At 47.5% G+C, this 24069-nt stretch overlaps 1 protein-coding gene across 3 annotated transcripts in view; it reads left to right on the top strand.

Annotated features, from left to right (window-relative positions):
• Positions 1-16722, top strand: part of KANK4 (KN motif and ankyrin repeat domains 4) — a 68021-nt gene extending 51299 nt beyond the window's left edge. For all 3 annotated transcript variants that reach the window (XM_059923843.1, XM_059923837.1, XM_059923841.1), the window contains 4 exons: positions 412-631; positions 6148-6290; positions 9515-9715; positions 14833-16722. In XM_059923843.1, the coding sequence (XP_059779826.1) occupies positions 412-631; positions 6148-6290; positions 9515-9715; positions 14833-14937 (669 nt within the window). In that variant the 3' untranslated portion in view covers positions 14938-16722. The remainder of the gene's footprint in view (positions 1-411; positions 632-6147; positions 6291-9514; positions 9716-14832) is intronic.
• The last annotated feature ends 7347 nt before the right edge of the window (positions 16723-24069 follow it).

Here is a 24069-nt window from a genome sequence, read left to right as displayed (position 1 = left end):
CTGTGCCTGTTAAAAACATGCACATGCCCTGGTGGAGTCTGGGCTAGGGTTACATAGACGCATGAAAGAGGGGGTCATGGTTATCCTGTGCATATGGGGGATGTGATCGAAATGTACAGTAGACTCAAACTGTCCCCGAGTAATGTGCTGTGTCACTGGCTATTGTGTTGCTCTCCCAATCCTCCTGTCTACCTCATATGGGGGACCGATCCCACGGGTTCAAAGTGTGCTGCTGCATGGGGACCCCACTAGCTCTGAGCCCTCTAGGAGTAAATCACATGGACATTTGGAGGGAGCTGAAGGGATAGAAGTGGAAGCATCCTAAGCTGACCTTTCCTAGTGGAAATTAACACCCCTGCTGGAGCACCCGGGTAGGTAACCTCCTGGAACTGGAATCTGTTGATCTTTCAGAAGCAGAGCTTAAATACCATCAGTCAAGAGTGGTTCCGGGTCTCCAGCCGGAAGTCATCCAGCCCTGCTGTGGTGGCCACCTACCTCCGCGGGGTCCAGCCTCACTCCCCACGCTTGCTAAAGCTGCTTGTCAACCTGGCTGATGGCAATGGCAACACAGCTCTTCACTACAGCGTATCCCACTCCAGCTTCTCCATCGTGAGGCTGCTGCTGGAAACAGGTCAGAAATGGCTGCATCTTTGCAGCCTGGGTCCCTCTGTGACGGGCAGTTCTTGTTCCCACTTCTTTCCAGCGAGGAGATTCTTCACTGTTCTGAGTTCCTCCTGTGTTCTAGGAGCTGGGCTAGACCATTTTTTCCTTTATTATGTCATTTATTCTTCACAACACTCTTGTGATGTAGGTATTATTGTTCTCATGTTACCGTTGAGGAAACTGAGGCTGAGAGAGTTATAAAACTTGCTCAGGTCACAATGCTGGTAAGTGGTAGAGTCACACTAAGTATTCAGTTTGTCCAGCTCCAGAGCTATACCACACTGCCTCTAGGAAAGGTCACATTTTCCATCTTCATCAGTACTTTGTAACAAAAGTCATGGCTCCATTTGATCAGTTTGACTCAATTTGATTCATTCACCGTTCATCAGATATTTGTGAACTGTGTATGAGGTCCATACTGACTACCATCAGAGATGCAAAGGTGAGCTAGGTGTGAGCCTCTTCTTCCCAGGAGCTTACAGCCTGACAGTCAGGATGGAGCAGGATGATGGCTCACCAGAGAGAGGTGCAGAATGTGATTTCAGGGCTCCAAAGAAGTGAGATAATACCCTGTTTAGAGAGCAGGAAATGTGCACTGCAGCGGGTAGGTTCTGGCAGACAGAGAAAAGTCCCAGGCCATTGAAGAAGAAAATGTCAGGAAGAAAGAAGATTGTCCGCTGGGTCAAATACTGTACTGTAGTGTCCCTGAAGGATGATACCTGGGGTTGGTTGGCAGATTTGGGAAGGGGTCACTGGTGACTTTGGAAACAGTTGTTTCAGGGGCCTGTTGGGAGGAAACCAGATTGCAGAAGTGAAAGGAGTGACGTTCATGGGCTAGGGAAGGCAGTGATGTAGCACAATAGCTGGAGGAAGCAGGAGAGGATGGGGAGAGTTATTTTTGAGTGAATGGAGATGGAGGAGACCTGAATATGTTTGTTGGCCGAGAAGAAGAATCCGAGAGAGAGAGAGACACAGAGAGAGAAAGGGGCAGACAGAGAGAGACAAAGAAAGAGAGAGAGAGAGATTAAAGATACAAAGGAGAGAAGAGCAAGGTTTTCGAGGAGCTAGAAAAACCTGGAATCCACAGCAGAGGCAGACGAGGTCAGCATAGGCAAGCTGCTGGGATATTTACTCCTCTGAGATGGAAGCAAAAGGAAGGGAGGGTGGGTGAAGGTCCAGAGGGATTTGAGGAGGAGAGAAGGGAAGTGAGCATTAGGTTCTTAATTGTTGGAAGTCTGGAGGAAGGGAAGACTCTTCCCTCTGGTGGAGAATCATTGCAAATGGCCTTGATCATCTTAGGAGCTGGAAAGAGTGGTTAATAGTCAAACAAAGAACTCTACGTCTGCTGAGACGACACCACAGGGCTTATAGTGGAGTTTCTGCAGAGCGTGTGACAACATCAAGCAGCCTAGGAGCGACTGTGTGGACAGGCGGGGGATGGGACTGACTGAAGGTGTGTGGGTCCCAGTCGAATGTCATCTGTGAGCTTAGGAAGTCTGTATGAGGGATATCTAGGAGGGTACCTACAAGAGGTATAAAACCGCAAATGGGGCTTCCCTGGTGGCGCTGTGGTTGAGAACCTGCCTGCCAATGCAGGGGACACGGGTTCAAGCCCTGGTCTGGGAAGATCCCATATGCCGCGGAGCAACGAGGCCCGTGAGCCACAACTACTGAGCCTGCGCGTCTGGAGCCTGTGCTCCGCAACGAGAGAGGCCGCCGTAGTGAGAGGCCCGCGCACTGCGATGAAGAGTAGCCCCCACTTGCTGCAACTAGAGAAAGCCCTCGCACAGAAACGAAGACCCAACACTGCCATAAATAAATAAATAAATAAATTTAAAAAAAAAAAAAAAAACCGCAAATGATCTACACGGATTAGGCCCTCTGCTAAGCACCTGGCACCTGAGATGTCATTTAATCGTCATAACGATCCTGTTATTAGGACGATTATTCCTGTTTTATAGGTGATGAAAGTGACACTCCAAAAAGTCAACATACTTGCTCTAGATCATGCAATGACTAAGTGTGTTGCTGGGATTTGAAGTCGATACCGTGGCAACCAGGAATTAGGCACATGCTAGAATTGTACACCCTTACTTAGGAAGCTGGAGGGGGAGTTTAAACAGGCATCAGGAAGTCTGAATTTTGGATCCAACAGCTCCCCCCCAATTTGTATCTTGTCCTCCGCCCCCCGCTTAAATCCCTCCCACGGCTTCCCCTTGCTCTTGGCCTTCAGGAATCCCAGATGGCCTGGTCCTGCCTGCCTTTGCTCTCTCTGCCACCACCATGCACCCTCCTTCCCTTCACTCCAGCCACGTGTGGGCCTCAAACTCACCACGCTCATTCCCTCCTTAGGACTTTTGCATTTTCTTTCCATCTGGACCCTTTTCCCTGAAACTATTCTCATGACTGGCTTCTTCTCATCATTCAAGTTACAGCTCAAATGTCACCGCAGAAGGCTTCTTGGTGATACATCTAAAGCGGCTGCCCCATCTCTCTCTAGCAGTACACCCAGTTTCTTTCTTCACGTGATCTTTGCTTGTCACTTCTATCTGAGTCTAACAGAACTCAGTTAACCTGAGGGAGGCTCTTGTCTGTCTCCTTCCATTCAGTATCCCCAGCACCTAGACCAGTTCCTGGCTCATGGTGGGTGTCGAGTGAAAATATTTGTTAGATGAACGAGTGGATGGATGATTCCTGGGAGCTAGGTTAAATTCCAGTAAACTTTCATTCTCCAAAAGTCCATTAAGCAGCCTTGAGGCTCTTTACCTGCATGGAAAGGTGATGTACATAATGACAGCCTAAAGTTCTTTCTGCATCATCAGAGGAAGACGAAGTTACAATTCTAACATTCTTCAGGGATTCATGGATACCCTAAAAATGGTAACTCAGTTGAGAAAGGCACATAATTAAAGGAGCATGCCTCTGGGTTGCATTTACTGTATTCAGTGTTAGGGCCTTTCATTATAGAACGTGAATAACAACACCACCTACTGTTTATTGAGTGCCTTCCCCAACCCAGACACAGTGCAATACTACCATATGCAGTCCTTGCGGGGATTGTGAAGCAGATATTTAATGCATTTTCCAAGTGAGACAACTGAGGCTCAGAGAGGTCAAGTTATGTGGTCAAGGTCACAGAGCCAGTAGGTAGCTAAGCCAGAATTCTAACCATGATCTGTCACCCTCCCAACCTGGGTTTTTTTCTACTACCCGAAGCTAGGTTCCAGGGACACTGTGAGACCTTAGGCACACCTATTATGTGCACAAAAACTCTAAAGATTCATAACGTAGCACCTTCATCTCTAAGGAGCTCACAGGCTTGCAGCCTGTTAGAAGTCCTCTGGTTGGGCCAGGCCAGGCTGGAGAACAGACAACCTTTGATTTGGTTATTATAAATTTCTGCTGATGTTGTCCAAGATCCAGTCAATACTCATCAACCCTAAAGTGGTTTGGAAGCTTTTCCCTTTAACATGCTGAAATAGCACAACAGCTGCAAGCATAAAGAATGAAGGGGGCTGGTAAGACGGTCTGAAAGTGCCATTCCTTTCCCTCACTGTAGTAGGGGTGTTGAGGAGGGCAGATGTGTCCCACTCCAAACTGGGCTCCCTTCCCAGCCATTTGTGAAGCATCTGGAAAGCACATTACAAACTGTAAAGGGCTGCACAGAAGTGACTCATCATTATTGAGAATAAAGCCATGGGTGCACCTCCAACCCTTTAGTCCGTTGTGATCTGTCCTCTATTTCGCCAGGACGCCTCTGCAGAAGAGGAAGCTGGCCGAGTTGGAGGTTGTTCAGTCGAGAGCCTTCTCCTCGCCTCTGGGGAGGTTGGTTTGCTCCCTGGAGCTGCTCAGAAACATCTGCTGTGAAAGCCAGGGGTCCTCAGCCCCTTTTCAGAGCCCCTGGGTAGGAGTTAGTTCTCACTCTACTGAGTTATAGGTCACGTTTCTGAAGAGAGTATAGAGAATCGTAACCTGAGGCTCATTTATGCATCTTAAAAGCAAACATAAAATAGTCACGGGGTAAAAATTTTAAAGTCATTAACGTGGCAACGCAGATATTCCCGTCTTTATCAGAACAGAGTTGTGAGGCGATGCATAGAGTTATTATTCGGCTTTCATAGCCCAGCTTGTCATGACAGTGGCCAGAGAGGCTTCAGGGAGGAAACTGCAGATACATGAGCCCAACTGTATCCATTGGCATCCTCGTCCACTATGACACATTTCTGAAAAATTGTTTGGGGTGGAGTGGAGGGAATGTCAAGCAAATGTTGTTTTTTTTTCCCCCTGCACAGAACTTATAAGTAACCCTGACATTTTGTCGTAAACCAGATTTGTTACAATGAAGCTCTAAGTCTTCAAGAGCAAGTAGCAAGGATGTAAAGACAAGAATACCATTCTGGACAATAATAGTAATAACAGCTAACACTTATTGAGTGTTTATTATGTGCTAGGAGCTGTTCTAAGTGCTTTTAATACATTGACTCATTAACTTTCACAGTAACCTTATAGATCCTGTTATTATCCCCATTTTACAGAAGAAATGCTAAGAAAATCTCAGACTTGCCTTACTGAGATAGCTTTATTATTGTCCCAAAGAGACATGTAGATTTTTTGCATGACCAACAGTACAGGGAAGATTTGGTTTTCCACACTGTACCGCCCTTATGAAGTGGGAGCCTTCAGACAACAGATAACAGGCTGAAGATCTCCTACGTCTCCTTTGGTGGGAACGGATATGAATGCATATCCCCAGGGTTACAAAGCAGAAATTTCTTTTGAGTTCTCATTTAATACTTCATCTTAAAAATATGCCAGTTTTTCATTCTATTGTGAAATGTATATTCTTAATTGCTTTAATATAAAAATTTGTGGAGTGTTTTATTTTCCGCTCTGCTTTTCAAATGAAAATGGTTATTCCCGGAAGATTTCCCATGTTTATCCTGGGGTGTTTTTCATGTCCCCTGGTCCATTGCACAAGATATCACTAGCCTTTGGAAAAGACCTACAACCATAGCCAGCTGCTTAAGAGTTACACATAGACATAGAACCAGACCTGAAATACACACCTGTGGGTGACGTGAGGCCATGTGAGTGATGGGCTCTAGCGCCGGATAGACCTGAGTCCTGGTCTCACTTCTCCTTCACTTGGGCAGTTGATATAGCTTCACTGACTTTCAGAGTCCTCATCTGTAGAATAGGAATAATGTTTGTCCTCCACTTTAGGAAATAAAGTCAAGGTCATTGGCCCCCTTGGCCACCTCTGACTCTCATGTGGACCTTTCTTGCTGGGTATCCTCAGAAAACTTGTAAAGAAAAGTGGCCACTGTTAAAGGCTGCTAAAAATGTAGAACATAGATTCCACCACTGGGAAAGGATTGCTCTATTCTGTGGCCCTTTAACCAGCAGGCAGCATCCTGTTGAACAGGCTAAAGCCTGGCTTCCAGCCTCTCGGGAGCTGTTCCAGCTTCGGTGTTTCTCTTGCAGGCGTCTGCAACGTGGACCATCAGAACAAAGCTGGCTACACCGCCGTGATGATCACTCCCCTGGCTTCTGCAGAGACCGATGAAGACATGGCTGTGGTCTGGAAGCTCTTACGAGAAGGAAATGTGAACATCCAAGCTGCTCAGGTAGGAGGTGTGAACATGATCTCCTCTTTAATGAACACGGGCACCTCCCAGTTTTATCCTGCCACCGGGGTGAGAAACTCCATGCAGATCCATGTAGAGTTTTTAACCCGAGAAGTCTGGGCCCTCCAAATGGCATCTGTCCAAAGACTGGACATTCAGTTTCCTCAGAGCCTCCTGAGGCCCAGACAGGCTGGGACAGAGGTCATGAGCTTGTAATCTATGTCCCCGTCTGAAACTGGGTAAATTCCGTCTGGGTCTGACTCCTCAAACTGAATGCTCCCACAGTTAGCACCTTGAGAAGGCGTTCGCTAGTTGTGTAGAAAGCCCCTGCAGGAGATCCACCTCGATCATAAATTGCAAAGCAGTTCAGAGGGTTGGGATGTCTCCGTTCAGCTTCTGGGCCCTTCTACTAGAGAACACAGAGTAAGGGTGTGGCTCTTAGCCAGTAGACAAAGCTCCATATGGAACAGTGGGTATTCCTCGAAAGGCCACTTATCCATCTTTGACCAATAGAAGAACAAGTAGAGTGCATTCCACTCTCCATTTCCCCCTAGAGTGATCATCAGTGTAGCCTAACTCTCAAGAACTGTAAAGGGTCTGAGATTTAACTCTACCTTAAAGCTAACAAGTGTCATGGATGCTGGCAGATGACCCAGGACTCTTGTGCAAGAGACAAAGGACAGTGTGTTACTCACAGCAGTAACAGTAGTCAGAGCATTGGTATTTATACCAGTTCCCCAAGTCCCAATTCCCACTTCCCACAGGGCGGTGCGAGGAGGGCCAGATCCCTGCACACAGAGTGGATTGTGTTACTGGAGAGGAACCCTGAGCTTAGGGAACCTGAATCTTTCATACTGGATAGTAAGCGTGTCTGCCCTCTGTTCTGGAGGGGACACTGTCTTTAAGTTCCAACGCTGTTCATTGTACATTCATCCTTAAAAAGGTAGTCTAGAACAAAAGGTCAGATATTGCCTGACTCACGAAATATGCAGAAAGCCAAGAGACCCATAAATTGTCTCCCAACGACCTATTTAAATCTGCTCACCATCCCGACCCCAAAGTGATTGCAGACAGTAGCCTAACCTGATGACAAAGTCTCTTTGCACACGTCACATACTAGCAATTCTATTGGTGGCAAGAAACAGACATTTGTAGCTTACTCTCTAGTTTTCAAAGTATCTTCACCCACCTACTCCATAGGACTCAGTAAAGCTGTTTTCATTTTAAATAATATGTTTTCCATAAACATATCAAATCTTTTTTTTCTAAATTGGTTCTCTTGAAGGGGGAATGCTCACTAATGATCAAAATCAGTGCCCTTCTTATAGAGGAGAAACCAATGCTCTAGGAGAGTAAGGGACCCATCCCAGGTCACCAAAAGAGGGATGGGAATTCATAGTGCAGCTGCACCCTTCAGCACCCTCTGGGGGCTTTACGTATGAGGGGAGCTGCAGGTACCAGGTTAAATAGGAGTGAGCTGGGAGGCCAAGAGTCTCCTGGGCTAAACTACTTATTTCTCTCTGTATCTCCAGGGTCAGCGCTGCACCGGGCCATAGCAGTGCTCTGTAAATGGTTGTTGAATTAAATTGTATGGAACCAGACCAGGAGGGAGGGGGCCCCAAGTCAGGCAGGGGGCAGACAGGAAGACATCTGCATATGTCATCTGGCTTTAATACCGCTCGAAGAGAGGGGTCTGGAGGGAAACCTACGGTCTGGTTAGTACAGTAAACAAGCATTACCTCAGGGCTGAGCATAAGCAAACCAAAGAGCAAACAAGCGTCTCTGGAAAGATCTGTCTGGGTTCCAGAGAAATGGGGAACCAGGACACCTAACGATACATTCGCACGTCCCAGGCGATGGTCAGACATCATCTCTAATGCTCATAAATCCAATAATAGCTAAAGTGTACACAGCATCTGTGCCGCGCTCAGGCCTCACACCAGCCCCAGAAGGCAGGTAATATCGTTAAGCATTCCTGCTTTACCAGATCAGGAGGAGTCACCAAGAGGTTAACTTGTCCAGATTCACATAAGTACAGAATGCGGCAAAGCCAGGATTTTTCTGATTGCAACCCCCTTTTTTTCTCTAAGCCCCAGCCTTGCGGGCAGGGAAGCATAATCCATCAGTGACTGCAGATTGGAGCTTTAATCAGTGAACACATCAGCCAACATATCTTACGTGTAAGACACTGTGGTCAGAGCCACAGGGGATCTGAGAGGAAAGAAACCAGTCCTTACCTATTCTCACATCCTTACAAAGCCCGACAGTCAGAGAGACACGCCTGACCTGCCTGGAACCCAGGAGAGAAAGAACCACGAGGGCAAAGTATATAATCAAGTCGTATAAGAGGACTATGTATATACAGGAAAATTCAGGAAAAATGATGATCAATTTGTAATCAGAAAAGTTACTGCCACACATTTTTATATTTATGCCCTTTATCTCATTTGATTTTCACAAAAGCGCTGTGAGGTATAGAGGATGGATCATAATTATTTTAATTTTTAAGAAAGAAAGACCAAGGTTCAGGGACACGAAGTGACGTGGCCAGGGTCACGCACCAGGAAACAGCAGAACCAGAGCTTGGTCTTACTTTCTGACTCTAATCCATTGCCATGTACATTGATGATTACAGGGATGTGAAAGATTGTTGTCAATGGCTATGGATTAGAAATGACCACAGGACCATGTAAACAGAGAGCTTCTTGAGAAAAGAGGGTTCTGGGTATCATTCAGCTGAAAATACCAGAGGTGTTCAGAGCAGCCCAAGACTTCCTGTAGGAAGTTAGGCTGGAGCAGAGAGTCAGAAACCATGGTCCTGAAGTATTCAACCCTTCGTTTATTCCATCATTCAGCACTTACCAGCATGTACTTGGTGCTAGGCACTGGCGAGACAGAGATGAAAAAGACTTAGTTCCTGCCATCAAAGATGTCACAGTCTATGAGAAAGAGAGGTTGACAGGTTGAAATGCCAAGTGGTAAATGCTGTGTTATGAACCCTGTGCCTGGGGTGTTAGTAGAGGGCTTTAGAGAGGATGCAGCATTTGACTAGCGTCTTGGAAGAGGAGTAGAAGTTTACCAGGCCGAGGAGGATGTGTCCCTTACCACAGAGATTCAGGTCAACTGTCATTTTCCAGAGAAGTCTCTCCTGATTACACCCAGGCTGCGGAGGGGGTCCTCCCCATCAGCCCCAGCCTCACCACAGCCCTGCTGTCTGTGTGCAGGGAGGCCAGACTGCGCTGATGCTGGGAGTCAGCCACGACAGGGAGGACATGGTCCAAGCGCTACTGAGCTGCCAGGCAGATGTCAACCTGCAGGACCATGATGGATCGTCAGCCCTCATGCTGGCCTGTCGCCATGGCAACGTCGACATGGTCCGGCTGCTCCTGGCACACCCGGCCTGTGACAGCAGCCTGACTGACAAGGTGAGACTTCTAGGCGATTCACAAGTGGGTGTTTCACTTCCCTTCCTGAAAAGTACCTTGCCAGCCAGCAAAATTCAAGGAACCACATGGCAGTAGGAACAGAATTGACCTCCGAAGGCTGTTGTTGGATTTAGATGAGATGACCCATGTAAATGCTGCGAGACTTGGAGCTGAGAAACCCCAAACCCTAGGCTTTCACACCATTCTGAGGGATTGTGCTCAGGCCTGGTCTTGGCCCTGAACCACATCTGGTCATGGCAACAACAGCACGTGGGCTTTTGAGGCAGCAGCTTGAGTAGGGAAGCTATGCTGTCCATGGGGCTCCCAGAGGCTGGATGAAGGAACCAAGTACACATTGTGTCCACTCTTGGACAGTGACCTACCTTACGGAGTGGCCCATTTCATCAAGCCACCCTGCTTGAAGTTGCATTGCCAGATACATGCTTCTTGTAAGGTGATGGCGTTGATGGCGATGATGGTGATGATGGTGGTGGTCGTGGTGGTGACAGTGATGGGATAACAATAGTAATAAAAGCTAACCTGTATCATGTGCTGGCTTGGTGCCAGGTACTGTACCAAGCAGTTACCACGGACTCTCTAGTTTAAATCCCACAACAATCCTATTAGGCTGACTTTGTTGATGCCACCCATTTGCTCCTGGGGGAACCGAGGCCCTGTGTGGTTAAGTAACATACCCAAGATCACACAGCTAGTGGAACCAGCTCCGTCAAAGTCCTAAGAGCACTCACAGGAACTAACTCTTTCCATGCATTACCTCACGAATCCTCTCAGTAATCCAGTGAGGTAGATACTGCCATCCCCATTTTGTATTGATAAGGAAGCAGAGGCCTAGAGCGTTTATATAGCTGTCATAAGGTCACAAGCTGCTGATTCTTGAAGCAAGAATTCGAGCCCAGGTCTGACTTAATGCTGACACTATAATTTAACACTTTAAACAGACTTCTCTGTACTTTCTTAACATCCACACTTCAAAAGGAACAAAGGCCTGAGGGGGGAAAGAGAGCCCCCTCCCCGCCCAGGGACAGCCCCTCTTACCAGGCCACATCTGAAAATGCCCTGCCACTGTTCCATCACTGATTCAAGCTGCTGGGTCCCTTGTACCACACCCAGGCAGCAGGCACCCAGGCCCAGTATCTTCAGGTCCCACGAACTCCAGCTCTGCCCAAAGCCATTTCTGTGATCATTAGAGAGCACAGACCCTCTTGAAATGCCTGTGGGAACAGTGGTGGGCTCTGGAAATAAGAGCCTCCTTTTCCAAATGTGTTACAGTCAGATAAAGGCTCTATGTTAATGAGCTCCCTGCAGGGTCACCCTGGGGCAGAAGGAGCTGGCCCCTTAATCTGGAAAAGGCCCAGGGCCCTCTTAGGAGTGACCAGTGCAGTTGGCCAGGGGAGGCCTGAGAGGGCAGGCCTGTGGGACGGGGGGCAGGAGCTTTGCAAGTCCCTGGTTAGCGGGGGTCATCAGGCAGTGAGACTGAGAGAGTGTCCTGCCCCAGATTAGAGAGCTCAGTAGCTGCTTTCAGTAGGTGGAGGTAGGCCTCTGTTGAACTTCGGACAAATCGAGTGATTGTTAGAAGCATGGACTTTAGAATTAAACACTCATGAGTTTGAAACAGGGCTCCGTGACTGTGTGCCTTTGGGCAGGTCACTTAACCACTCTGAGCCTCTGCATGCTCGTCTGTAAATGAGGATAGTAATAGACCAGACCTAAATACGGTAGCGTTTGTAAAGCCCCTATTTGACATCTAGGAGGTACTCAGTTGATGGCAACTGTTATTGTTGGGAATAGGTGACCCATGATAGCAAATACGAAGCAGCCACAGCACGAATGAGTAGGGACCTGGGCATTTGCAGGAAGCGTCTGGAGGGAGTAGGGAGGATGAAGGTCTGGAGGTAGAGGAGCCATTCAGAGGAGGCTGGAGCCCAAAGGGAGAAGTACTCCCATTTGGGAGTGATTTGGCCTCTAGGGGAGATTCAGCAGTGTCTGGAGACATTTGTATCTGTAATAAGTATGTGTGGGGGCAGTCCTGGCATCTAGTGGGTAGAGGCCGGGGAAGCTGCTAAACATCCTACGAAGTACAGGAACAGTGAAGAATTACAGGTTATTTGGCCCAACATGGCAGTAGTGCCTCAGCTGAGAAACCCTGGTGTAGGTGAGTGCTGAAATCCAGGTGGGATGAAATGCCGTCCCAGTCAAGTGCTGGATCAGGAAGAGCCAGACAGGGGTTGAGGACAGGCAGGTTGCACTTCGGGGCAGCCTGAGAAGAAGGAACTAGGCAGCTAAAGCGGAGATGGCAGCGGAAGCCTGTCTTAGGGGAAGGTGGAGAGGGTTAGGGGATGCCCAGTGAGCACAGGGGTGCCCAAGCGATACAGGTGGCAGGCCCACAGAAGTTTCTAGACCCTGCTCACGGCCCAATCACCTGCTGCCTGCTGGGGACAGGGTTGACTCAGGAGTCACACCCAAATTTCCCAAAGGTGACTTGGGTGAAGAGTTTCAGTGGGAGATGGGGACCGCTGACTGGGTCTTGGCAAGCACCAAGCCCTGTGCCTCCAGCTTTGCATTGAAGGGTGGAGTCCAGCCCGTATCATGATCACCATCTCGTTTCAACGTTCACTTTCCTATGGAGACCTAGGCGCTCCCTTGGAAAACCGCAAGGGAAATCATGTCCTGAGATTGGTTTCTTTCATCCTACCAACACGTAAAGGTTGCTATAAATGCAGAACCTCCAGAACAGCCAGCAAGGCACCTTCTCCCACGTTTAGAAGGTAATTCGGGAAATCGGTCACCCAGCCTATTGGGACCCCCAGAGTGACGAGGACGAGGAGGTGGTGGTGAGACCTGAGCCCTGGTCCCCAAGGGTTACCCTTTGAAGGACTTGTTTGGGCAGTGACTCCAAAGCATGCATCAAAGTGAAAGCTTCTTGAAAGCATAGACTATGCCTTGCTCACCTACACACACACACACACACACACACACACACACACACACACACGGTGAGCTGGCTGCCTGACCCCTTCGGGCTCTCTGGGCCTGCAGTGCTGCCGAGCAGGGACTTGCCGTGCTTGGCGTCCACCAGAGCTGCGTGCCGTGGGCTTGTTCCCAGGGCTCGGGCAGAGGCATCTCAGGGACACACCCTCCCTAGGTGGTCTCTCTGGCCCCACTTTCTGAAATGAATGGGGCCCCCGCTTTCCACGTCTGTAGTTGAAGAGCCCACAGATGCAGGCTGTCCTCTCCAGGTGGGCCCTGTTCAAAGGTGCACGTGTCCCCTGGGACTGGTCCTGTGGCTCTTTCCCATAATAACGTTAATCACACTGTCTCCTTGTTGACGTGGAGCGTCAGGGTTGACAAAGAGCAGCAGGGGACAGGCCTAAATAAACCCAGGCCCCTCCGGTGGGGCTTTCACAAGAATCTGCTGTGGAAAATCTTTGCTTTCTTCCAGACTTGGCCAATCTAAGAACATACTCATTAGGATTTAGGTGGCTCAGGTTCTTCATCAACTTGAAATGAATCCTCTGTTATCCTCCAGCATTCCCTCTTTCAACAGTGCTTATTGAGGGCTGACCAGACCGCAGGCACGGGGCCAGGGGCTGGGCCAGCAGAGCAGGCCAGATCCAGTGTCTGACCTTGTGGAGACTGAGATTTATCAAATAACCCCACAAATACCAACTTACAAAGATGGGTAAAAGGCGGGTACAAGGAATCACGAGGCCTTTTCAGGGAAAGAACTTCACCTGTTTTGTGAAGCCTGTCTGCTGAAATGCCACTTCCTTCCTCTCCCCACCCCCTGCCCTCCCCCCGTATACACGGGGTGGTCATCCTGTCCCTTGAGCTCACTCTGTTCCTTTGCTGGCTTGTTTGGCCTTTGGCCGTACATTATAGTTATTTACGTGTGTGTGGAGCCCCGATGGCAGCTGGACTCCATCCTGGAGCACAGAGAAGAGACTGAAGGGTTTTTAGCTGAGCGTGAACACGTCCCACCTGCTTCTTTGGAGTTTCCACATTTTAGAAAGTAATTTCCCCCATCTGCAGTAGAGCAGAGAACACTCTAGTGGGGTCTTGGGTGGCCCCCATGTGTCAAACCCATTCATATTTATACAGCAAAATGTAAAAGTATTGATACTTAAATGGACTAAGTAAGGACCAGAGATAACCTCAGGTTTTCCCTCAAAATGAGTTGCCAGAAAAGTGGTTTTCAGAGCTGTTTAGATTTCAGAATTCTGGGTTCGGGATTGAGCCCTCGGAGCTCAGTGTCCACTGCATCGTGGCGGCCCTTCCCCTCATCTCTGGGTAGAGAATGGTTGGTGATGCCTGCTGAGAGCCACTCTGCTTGCAGCTTCTTTAGACAGCGGAATGGGCAGCTTCTTGCACAGCAGCCATAGTGAGAAAAGCAGCATGGTATCACGCATCAGGAAGTAAAAATGCATGTGTCTTTCTGGGCTGCAAGCCCACTTCAAAGAGTTGGTCCTTAGGAAATAGTTAGGAATGGGAGGATGCTTTCTGCACTAAGTTTATGGTGGTGAAGACTTGCAAACAACCTAAATCTCCAGTAAAAGGAAAAGAGTTCAGTAAATAATGGAATATTATACAGCCAGTAAGAAAAGTCTATACGTCCTGATGACTATGTAAGAGCAGGGAAAGTCTTATAGCATATCATGGCGAGTTAAAAATAAAAGTACATTCAGAATTGATATACATTATCATTCCTCTATTTAAAAACCAACAACAGATTTGCACAGGAGAAAAGACTGGAGGGAAACTTACCGAAATCCTAACTCTCATTTAGGTCTGTGTAATGGAATAATGGAAGAGTTGTTTTCATTCTTCTGTTTTCCAATTTTTTAAAAAAAGTGTTAAAAACCAAGCAACACTTCATTATTTTCATTGGCACAGATTTCCCAGGAGTGAATGATGTTTCCGTGGAAGGGGGCCCATTTCTCTGATCCTCATGCCATTCGAGTTTCCTCCTCTCCTCTGTGAATGCTTGGAATAGACTTCTATGTCCCATGCGTACCCCTTGCTCCCAACTCACCCTTCCTTTCTGCGGTGGGAGGCAAATGGGATAAAAATTTGTTTTTCCTTTTCTTTCTCCCCTGTAGGCTGGCCGAACAGCTTTGTCCATCGTTCTGAAATCGCCCGCCCATGTGGAAATTGCAGGGCTGCTACGGGCCCACGCAAAGCAGGGCAGGTCCCTGGGGCCGTAGGGGCTGCGGAAGAGCTGGCAGCAGGGAACAGAAGGGGCCTTCTCTGGACTCCTCCCTCGCCCTTGGAGAGGGCACGGGTCATAGCCAGGGGGCCGCCCCGCAAGAGAAGAAACTATGTCAAATATGCACATACATTCCTCTTGTATAATTCCGCTCATTAGGATGCTTTGTAGTTTTTGCCTTAGGCCAAGCCCCAAAACTGCGGGCTGCAGAGGGGTGCAAGGTACAGAGTGCATTGGTGTTGGCTAAAAAATCCCGACTATCTTCAGCCTCGAGTTCCTCGTGACTCTACCCTTTGTAGCACCGTGCAGAGAGCAGGCAGGCAGGAGCACAGTAGCAAAGCAATACTTTTCACATGGAATTTTAAAGTGCGCCATCTTTCTGTTTTTTAATCAATTATATATGAAGATATCCCATTGAATATGCATGTCTAGAGAGGAGGGGGTGGGGAAGGGGTGGGATTTAAGCAGCTTCCCTGGCAGTCATTCTCTGGAGGACCCTAGGAGAATCACCATGCAGGCAGGTGAAACTGAACAAACCCCTCTGGGGCCTCTGTTTAGTTGGCATTGACAGAGAAATCTGAAACTCAGACGAGGTAGGAAGAAGCACATGGGCATCAATGCCAGATATACAGTCTTGACCATTTCCAAGTCACCAAGTGGCTCTACTTTGCTCTAGGAAATTGGAATTAATCAGGAAGTTATCCAATCCAGTGAAGCACACCACATATATCTAGGCAGCGTCCAGTTACGTCAGCTCTTCTGAATCTGTGAAAGAAACAAATGAATCAGAGTGAGCATACTTCTTGGCATGGGTTATTATCATCCAGAAGCCACCACTTTTCCTTTGTAGCAGTACCCATGGACTCACGGTAATCCTGGCTCCTTTCCCCTCCACCCTTACGAACGGACTATGAGCCCTCATGTGGCTCTGAGATTTCTGAGGCTCCTAGCTCTGCAGAACTTGTCAGCCTGCAGCAGGAATGTGGAAGCTGGGCTGGGCAGCGCCCGCTCTGCACCGACATATCTGTCTACTGGAAAGTTAGTTCTTAAACTTCCACAATCCCAGGGGCCCACATGTGCATGGCTTTATCTATGAATTTGTTCTCTCTTAAAAATCTCTTATGCAAAAAAATCCCTCTTGTATAAAAAGGAAAGACATCAAAGCTGGGTGAGCCTCACACTGGTAACTCAAAAGCTTGAGTTCTCATTTGACTCAGATATCAATTTGCTTGGTGCCCCTTGGGTGAGTCATGGAACCTCTCTGGGCCCCAATTTCACCATCTCTAAAAATGGAAATCATCATACAACCTTCGTCCTGGGGGTGCTGGGCAAGGAACAGCTGATGGAAGTTTGGGAATCCAATTTGTAATCCATAAAGACTGTCTGCTGAAATGGCACAGCAAACTTCAGTACAACTTTGTGATTCATGAGAAAGGCTCTAAGTCCCAGAGCGGGACATTGATGTGTGATGGTGTTGCTCAGAGAGAATGGAGCAAATAATGATCTAAAATGCTTTCAATGGGTTTATTTTGACCTCAAAGCACATATTAAGAGCAGAACCCCACATTAATAAATGTTCTAGTCCAGTGCTTCTCAAACTTTGATGTGCATACAAATCACCTGGAGAGCTTGTTAGAACGCAGTCTGCGAGGGAAGGGAGCTGGAGAGTCTACATTTCTAACCAGTTCCCAGGGGACGCTGACACTGCAGGGCCACACCACACGTGCAGGAGCAAGACTGTGGCCTATCCTGACCGTTTATATATTAAAATGCTGCCTCTCGATATTCTGTCTCAGTGTTTCCTTGCATTTCTCTGCTCTCAGCTCTTGGGAATTTGCAATTATTGCAAATTATTTTCTACTGTGATTCTGCAGAGAGCATTAAGGGGGTCCATGTCCTGTGTTGCCAATTTAGGGTCTATCTCTGCATCTCATGTGAGGGTGGCAAATTTTATTTGGTCATATTTTTAAAAATTATGTCATTCGAGTCCAGCTATTAAAAACTGCTTATTGACCAGAGAAGGCAAACTGCTTTCCCTAGAGTTTGAAGCCATTGAGTCATTATCAGAAAGACTTCTCCACCCTTTCTGAGATTTTAAATAAGTTTCTTTTCATGTTGAGTTTGGACCGTGAATACATGATCTCATCACTTAACCGTTCCATTCCATTGGAATGTCTGAGCCCAGAGCATGGTGAGATGAACAAGCACAGCCTGCCTCCCTGTCATTGTCACTGCTCTAGAATTCATTCCACAAATATCTGCTGAAACCGGCCCGGTGCCTGACACTGTTCCCAGCACTGGCTTTTGGAAAGCAGCTGTGGTCCCCTCTAGAAAACCAGTGTCTAAGGTTACCATGATCCCAATCCCAGGCTTTCCAGGACTGTAAGCCAAGGTTCCACTGATTAATACATTTATCAAGTGTCTGACAGCACAGCCTCCAAGCAACATAAGTCAGGCTCACTGGAGACAGGAATTAAGCTCAGGCCTGGGGAGAGACCCACAGGTATTTTAGCTTCCCTCACTGCCTGCATGGGAGCTTATAATCTGCTTTGGAAGACAGGACACATGTGCTAATAGTAAAGAATAAAACCAGACAACATAGTTTATTCCACAAGTATTTCTGGAGTACCCACTGTGTGCAAGTGCTGGGCTTGAATTAGAGATATCATAGTGACACAGTTCAGATGGCCACTTCATCTACTTGGGGAAACAGAATGGTGAGAAGGAAGCCTAGAACACTCCAGGGGTACCAATAAAGGGCACTAGAGCGGGTCTTAGGAAGTCAAGGGAGGCTTCTAGAGAAAGAGGGGTCTAATTGAAAATGTAAAGATTAGTGGATGTTAGCTAGAAAAGGAAGAGTACTGAGAGGTGAGGAGAGGACAGAGTGTGTCAGGCAGAGAGACCAGTGTTGCCAAGGCTGAAAGATTTGAGAGCCGGCATTTGGGGACCTTCATTCAGTTTGATAGAACTGCCATGTAGGGTTTGAGAGGGATGCTGAGATCAAAGGGTAGATTTGGAAGAGATGAGACTGAAAATACCTGAGGACCAGATCAAAAAGGGCCCGAAATCTGTGATAAGTCTTTGTTCTAAAGGCAATGAAAGTCTACTGATTTATGATTGAGAAATTCATTCACCTAACCTTCATTTAACACAGATTTGTCAGGTACTTACTCCCTTCCAGGTCCTGTGTTTGGGGCTGGGGACATGCTGGTAGGCAAGTTAGGCACAGAACTCACAGTTTAGCAGAGAAGAAAGACAAACAAGTCCTCTTGGCCCAGAATGATGCACATTGCAACTGGGAAAGTACAAGGTGTGATGGGGACACGTAGGTGGGACCCTCAGCCTAGTCAGAAGGTAGGGAGGGAGTCGAGGAAGGCTTCCTGAGGAATGTTTAAGCTATCTGAAGGATGACTAGGCATTAGCCAGGCAAAGAGGAGCTGAGGAAGCATGCATAAAGCCTCAAGACAAGGGAGAACACTGACTTGGGGCATAAGAAGAACTCCAGTCTTCCTGGAGTAGGAAAAAGGAAGGATGGCAAGATGAGACCAGAGAGAAAGCCACTGTAACAAGACTTGAAGGAAATAGGAACATAGTAAGCAATGCTCAGATTTACATTTCAGAAAGAACACTAGAGTTTTGGGGGGCATGAGTGACATTTATTCAACAAACATCTGTGGACTATCTATTCTGGGTCCGAGGCTCCAGAGTTCATGGTTTGGTGGAGGAGACAGACATTGGCTGACAGCAGCTATGCGATAGGATGAATAATGGAAGTCTGAGTCATGCTGCAGAGACTGGCTCGGCCAGAGGGAGTCAGGGAAGCCTCCAGAGGAGGTGGCTTTTGAGCTAAGCCAGCAGGATGCATAGGAGTTTGCCCAGGCATTCTAGATAGAACAGCAGGTGTAAAGATGTGGAGTGTGAAAGAGCACGGCCAGCTCTTTCAGAGTCATTTCACGATGACTTCGGTTTAGGATGCACAGGAGAATGACTGGAGAGGATATTTGAGAAGAAGGTCGGTAGACACATCTCACTTGTTGACATGTATGTTGACATTAGGGATTTGAACTTGAGGGGGAATCACAGAGTCCTTGGAGAATCTGAAGCTCTCTTTGGAAAAATGCACATATGTGCCAAATATGCATGTAATCTCAGGGATTCAGAAATCTGCAATTAAAATCTCACTGCTCTGGGCATTGGGGAGCCACTGAAGAATTTCTAAACTGTGGAGCCACATGATCAGATTTGCACTTTAAAATGATCACAGGGAGAGGGTGGAAAGAGACTGGAGGCAAAAAGATCTGCTAAAAGTTCTCATAAGACAGGAGGTATAAAGCTGTAAGGGCCGTTCGTCCTGGTGTCAGTAAGGATAAAGAATAGGGCCCTATAGGAAAGGCATAAGGAGTGGACATGGGCCAGGATGTGATGACAAACTGGATGGTGGAGAAGGGTCTAAAATGAGTGACAGGAAAATAGTGGTGTCACTGTCCCTAATATCTGTTCTTCCCATCATCCTTAGTAATAGAATCTCCAACTTTTAGCTGGACACATCACCACCCATAATAGAAACTCCATCTCCCAGCCTCCCTTACAGCTTGATGTGACCACGTAACTAAGTTCTGGCTAATGAGACGTGAGTGAAGTGATGTGTGCAAACTCTGGCTCCTGCATTTAAAGCGAAGGGAAATGCATTTCTCCCTTCCCACTGGCTGGAACGCGGTAGCGATAAATCTTGATCCATGAAGATGAGGCCAGCTCTCTAGGGATCATATAATAACAAGTCAGAAAGAGCTTAGGCCCCCAGCACTGTAAAGCCATCGAATCTGCCCCTGGTTGTTTATTCCCCATTTGATATGTGAGCAAGAAATAATTCTTTAGCTTGTTTACACCATTGCACATTTGGGATCTCTGTTGCAGGAGGAGCTGGACAAATGCACTCAGCATCCCATGACAGTCTCAAGGGTCTAAAGCTGAGGTTATAAGGGCTGGGAGAAAATATTTGCAAATGATGTGACCCACAAGGGCTTAATTTCTAAAATATACAAATAGCTCATACAACTCAATAACAAAAACCAAAAAACCCAATTGAAAAATGGGCAGAAGACCTAAATAGATTTTTCTCCAAAGAAGACATACAGATGGCCAATACGGACATGTTAAGATGTTCATCATTGCTAATTATTAGAGAAATGCAAATCAAAACTACAATGAGGTACCACCTCACACTGGTCAGAATGGCCATCATTAAAAAGTCTACAAATAACAAATGCTGGAGAGGGTGTGGAGAAAAGGGAACCCTCCTACACTGTGGGTGGGAATATAAACTGGTGCAGCCACTGTGGAGAACAGTATGGAGGTTCCTCAAAAAACTAAAAATAGAGTTGCCATATGATCCAGCAATCCCAATCCTGGGCATATATCCAGGCAAAACTATAATTCAAAAAGATGCATGCACCCCCATGTTCATAGCAGCATTATTTACAATAGTCAAGACATGGAAGCAACCTAAATGTACACTGACAGGTGAATGGATAAAGAAGATGTGGTATATATGTGTATGTGTGTATATATATATATATAGATATATATATACACACACACAATGGAATACTACTCAGGCATAGAAAAGAATGAAATAATGCCATCTGCAGCAACATGGATGGACCTAGAGATTATCATACTAAGCGAAGTAAGTCAGAAAGAGAAAGAAAAATACCATATGATATCACTTATATGTGGAAGCTAAAATATGACACAAATGAAACTATCTAAGAAACAGAAACAGACTCACACACATAGATTTGTGGTTGCCAAGGGGGAGGGGGTGGGGGAAGGGAAGGATTGAGAGTTTGGGATTAGCAGGTGCAAACTATTACATATAGGATGCATAAACAACAAGATCCTACTGTATAGCCCAAGGAACTACATTCAATATCTTGTGATAAACCATAATGGAAAAGAATATGAAAAAGAATACATATATGTATAACTGAATCACTTTGCCGTACAGCAGAAATTAACACAACATTGTAAATCAACTATGCTTCAATAAAATGAAAAAATACAAATAAATGAAGCTGAGGTTAGTGGATTTCAGGGGGAAAAGCTCAGGAAGGCCTTCAGAAGCAGCATCCCCTCAATGGCTAAGTATAATGGATATGTCCTCAAGATACAGGCCCCTGTTCCATGCCCGCAGTGAAAACACCCCACCCACAGTCTTGCAGGTGAGGCCCGGTATCACTATAGCAGATTCCTAAACACAGGCTCTGGGCCACAGGGCAGCCAGTCCTTAAGCAAGACAGTGCCTGTGAACTGGCCCGGTATGGAAATATGGGCAAGACCACTGAATTATCTGAGAAACTTGAATGAAGAAACATGTAGAGTTTTATCTACTAGTAGAAGGTCATGTGAGGGAGTGAGAAGAGAGAGAAGCTGTGAAGTGGAGTGAAGTAGGAGGACAGGTAGAATCTGCACGCACAGAGGTCAAGCCAGGCAACAAGTATGAGCAACAGGGAGCTACGAGTAGAGAAAAGTTGGAGAGCAAAGTCTATCAAGTAGACAGCTGTGGATTGTCTGCCAGGTCCTCCTGTCCTAGGAACCTCCCCTTCCCAGCCCCATCCGGCATCCACACGACTGCAGCAGAAGCAGCCACGTCCCTACATGAAATCTTGGCCCCTGGCCACTGAAGGATGGACCGTGGAACTGACTGGGCCAATCAGACCTTCTCCAAGGGATTTTGGAGCTGGGATTTAGGAGAGAGATTCAGTCTCCTTCTGGGTGTCCGGGTTATAACATGTTCATCTCAGAAGCTGCTGGTGGCCAGGGTCAGCCTTGTGCACTGAGGAGCAAAAGTGACTCTTCAGCCAGAAAGACTGAATCAGACTTCCTGGCTTCACCAGAGCAACGCTTGTTCCTTCCTAAGACCCTAGGAGATAACTACCCTACTTGCTTTCTTTCCCAATCTCCCCTCGGGGCTGCGTAGCATGGTGGGAGGCGAGCAAGACCATGGTGTCTGGAATTGGCTGTCTCTGGTGCTGAAGCCCAGCTAGACCACTTGGCCACTCAGGCTCCTGATCTGTGAACTGGGGGATAATAGTTCCCCCTCTGTTCTTGTAAGAGGTTAATTAGATTAGGCATCCATTTAACGCTTGGCACCAGTGACAGAACTCAATATACAGAAGAGTACTTCCCCTTTCCGCTGGCCATTTGATCTTTTCCTCTAGACCTGGCCCCATAAAAATAGAAGCTTGTCTTCACTGAGTACTTAGAAATACCCAGGCATCAGTCTTAAGGGTGTTGTATGAAATCATTTACTCTCACAATAAGCCTTTAAAGTTGGCATTAATATTATCCTTGCTGAATATATGAAGAAACTGAAGCACAGAGAGGTTAAGTAACTCATCCAAGGCCACACAGCTACTAAATGGCAGATCTGGGATTCCAAGCAGTAGATTTGGCTCTGTGACTCCACTCCACCACCTGCCATACATCTGGAACTCTCTTTGCTCCCTTGCCAGTGACCCAGGCTGGGGACGAGTGCCCAACAGCAGGGGTAAACACTGCTGAGGGAACAGAGCTGCTTCAGGGACCCAGCATTCAGTCAGTGGCTGACCTGCAGGTCCTGCTGGGTGGCCCCAAGACAGAGGAGACAAACAGGCAGAGCGTTTCGGACTGCAACAGCTGAGGGGTCAGGACCCCCAGGCACTCAGCATTCCTGGGGAAGAAAGCAGCCTTCTGTGCAGGGTACAGATAGTCTGAACCCACACTGCCTCCATTGCCCCCTCAGTAGGGAACTCCCTATGATTCCAAATCAGTTCCTTCACCCCCTGTCCCATCCCAGAGAGAGATGGTCCTGGAACAGAGGAGCCCAGCCGGTGATGCAGGGGGTCCTACCTGCCTTCCTCTCCGCCTCAACTCCACATCCAGACTCAGTGAAGTCCTCGGTGAAGCAAACAGAACCACCCTACTGTTGAGTAGGGAGCGGGGAAATATTCTTCAATCCTCATTGCCTTAGAAGTGAGGAAATTTCCACTCTTCTCCCCAGAAGGGAAAGCTATGAGAAGAAACTAGATACCCTCCCTCCACTGTCATCGCAGTCAGATCCGGAGCAGGATGGGAGCAAGCCCAGGCCCTGTCTGTGCTCTGCCTGCCCACAGAGAGGATGCACGCAGGTCTGCTTTCCACCCCCCTGCTGGCTCAGCAGGACAGGCCTGGCCATGCCTCATTAGGGGACTGAGCTTCTGATCACCAACTCCGGTGTGTGGGGTTTTCCCCTCATCCAAGCCATTCTTGCAAACCAGCTGGGCGTCCTACCTTTCAACTTAATTCTGACATTCTGTACCTGGAAACAGCATCAGATTCCACAAGTTAAGGGCTCAGTCCCACAAGACTGCCCTGCACTTCAGTTGCCAATCACAAGCCCAAGTTGGCACCTGTGCTTTTGATGGACAGGCTATAGATAAGAGTTTCCCATGACCTCCTCCTTGGGTTCGATTAATTTGCTAGAGCAGCTCACAGAACTCAGAGAAACACTTACTTACTAGGTCACGGGTTTATAATAAAAGGATATAACTCAGGAACAGCCAGATGGAAGAGACTTGTAGCCTAAAGTGTGGGAAAAGGGGGCGGAGCTTCCTCATCCTCTCAGAGCATGCAACTCTCTGCATTTCCACGTGTTCACCAACAGGAAAGCTCTCTGAACCCTGGACCTTGGGTTTTTAGGGAGGCTTCACTACACAGCCATGTGTAGTGATTAATCACAGTGATTAAATCACTGGCCACTGGTTATTGATCTCAATCTCCAGCCCATCTCGCCTCCTTGGAGGTCAGAGGAGTGAGACTGAAAGTTCCAACCCTTTAATCCCATGGTTGGTTCTTCTGGCAAGCAGTCCCCAACCTTAGGTGCTGTCCCAGGTCAGTCATCAACATAACAAAAGACACCTTTATGGCTCTCATCGCTTAGGAGATTCCAAGGGTTTTAGGAGCTCTGTGCCAGAAACAGGACAAAATTCAAATATATATTTCTTATTATTAATCACAATATCACAGGGACACTGCAGGGGGCACTGTGGCTCTGCCTGTGACCAGAGTGAACCTGTGATTCTGGGCTCAGGTGTGAGATACTCGCTGTGTA

Source organism: Balaenoptera ricei, chromosome 1 (assembly GCF_028023285.1).
Source record: "Balaenoptera ricei isolate mBalRic1 chromosome 1, mBalRic1.hap2, whole genome shotgun sequence".
NCBI classification, from domain to species: domain Eukaryota; kingdom Metazoa; phylum Chordata; class Mammalia; order Artiodactyla; family Balaenopteridae; genus Balaenoptera; species Balaenoptera ricei.
Note: the sequence above shows the minus strand (reverse complement) of the source record. Positions and strands in the feature narration are given on the sequence as shown.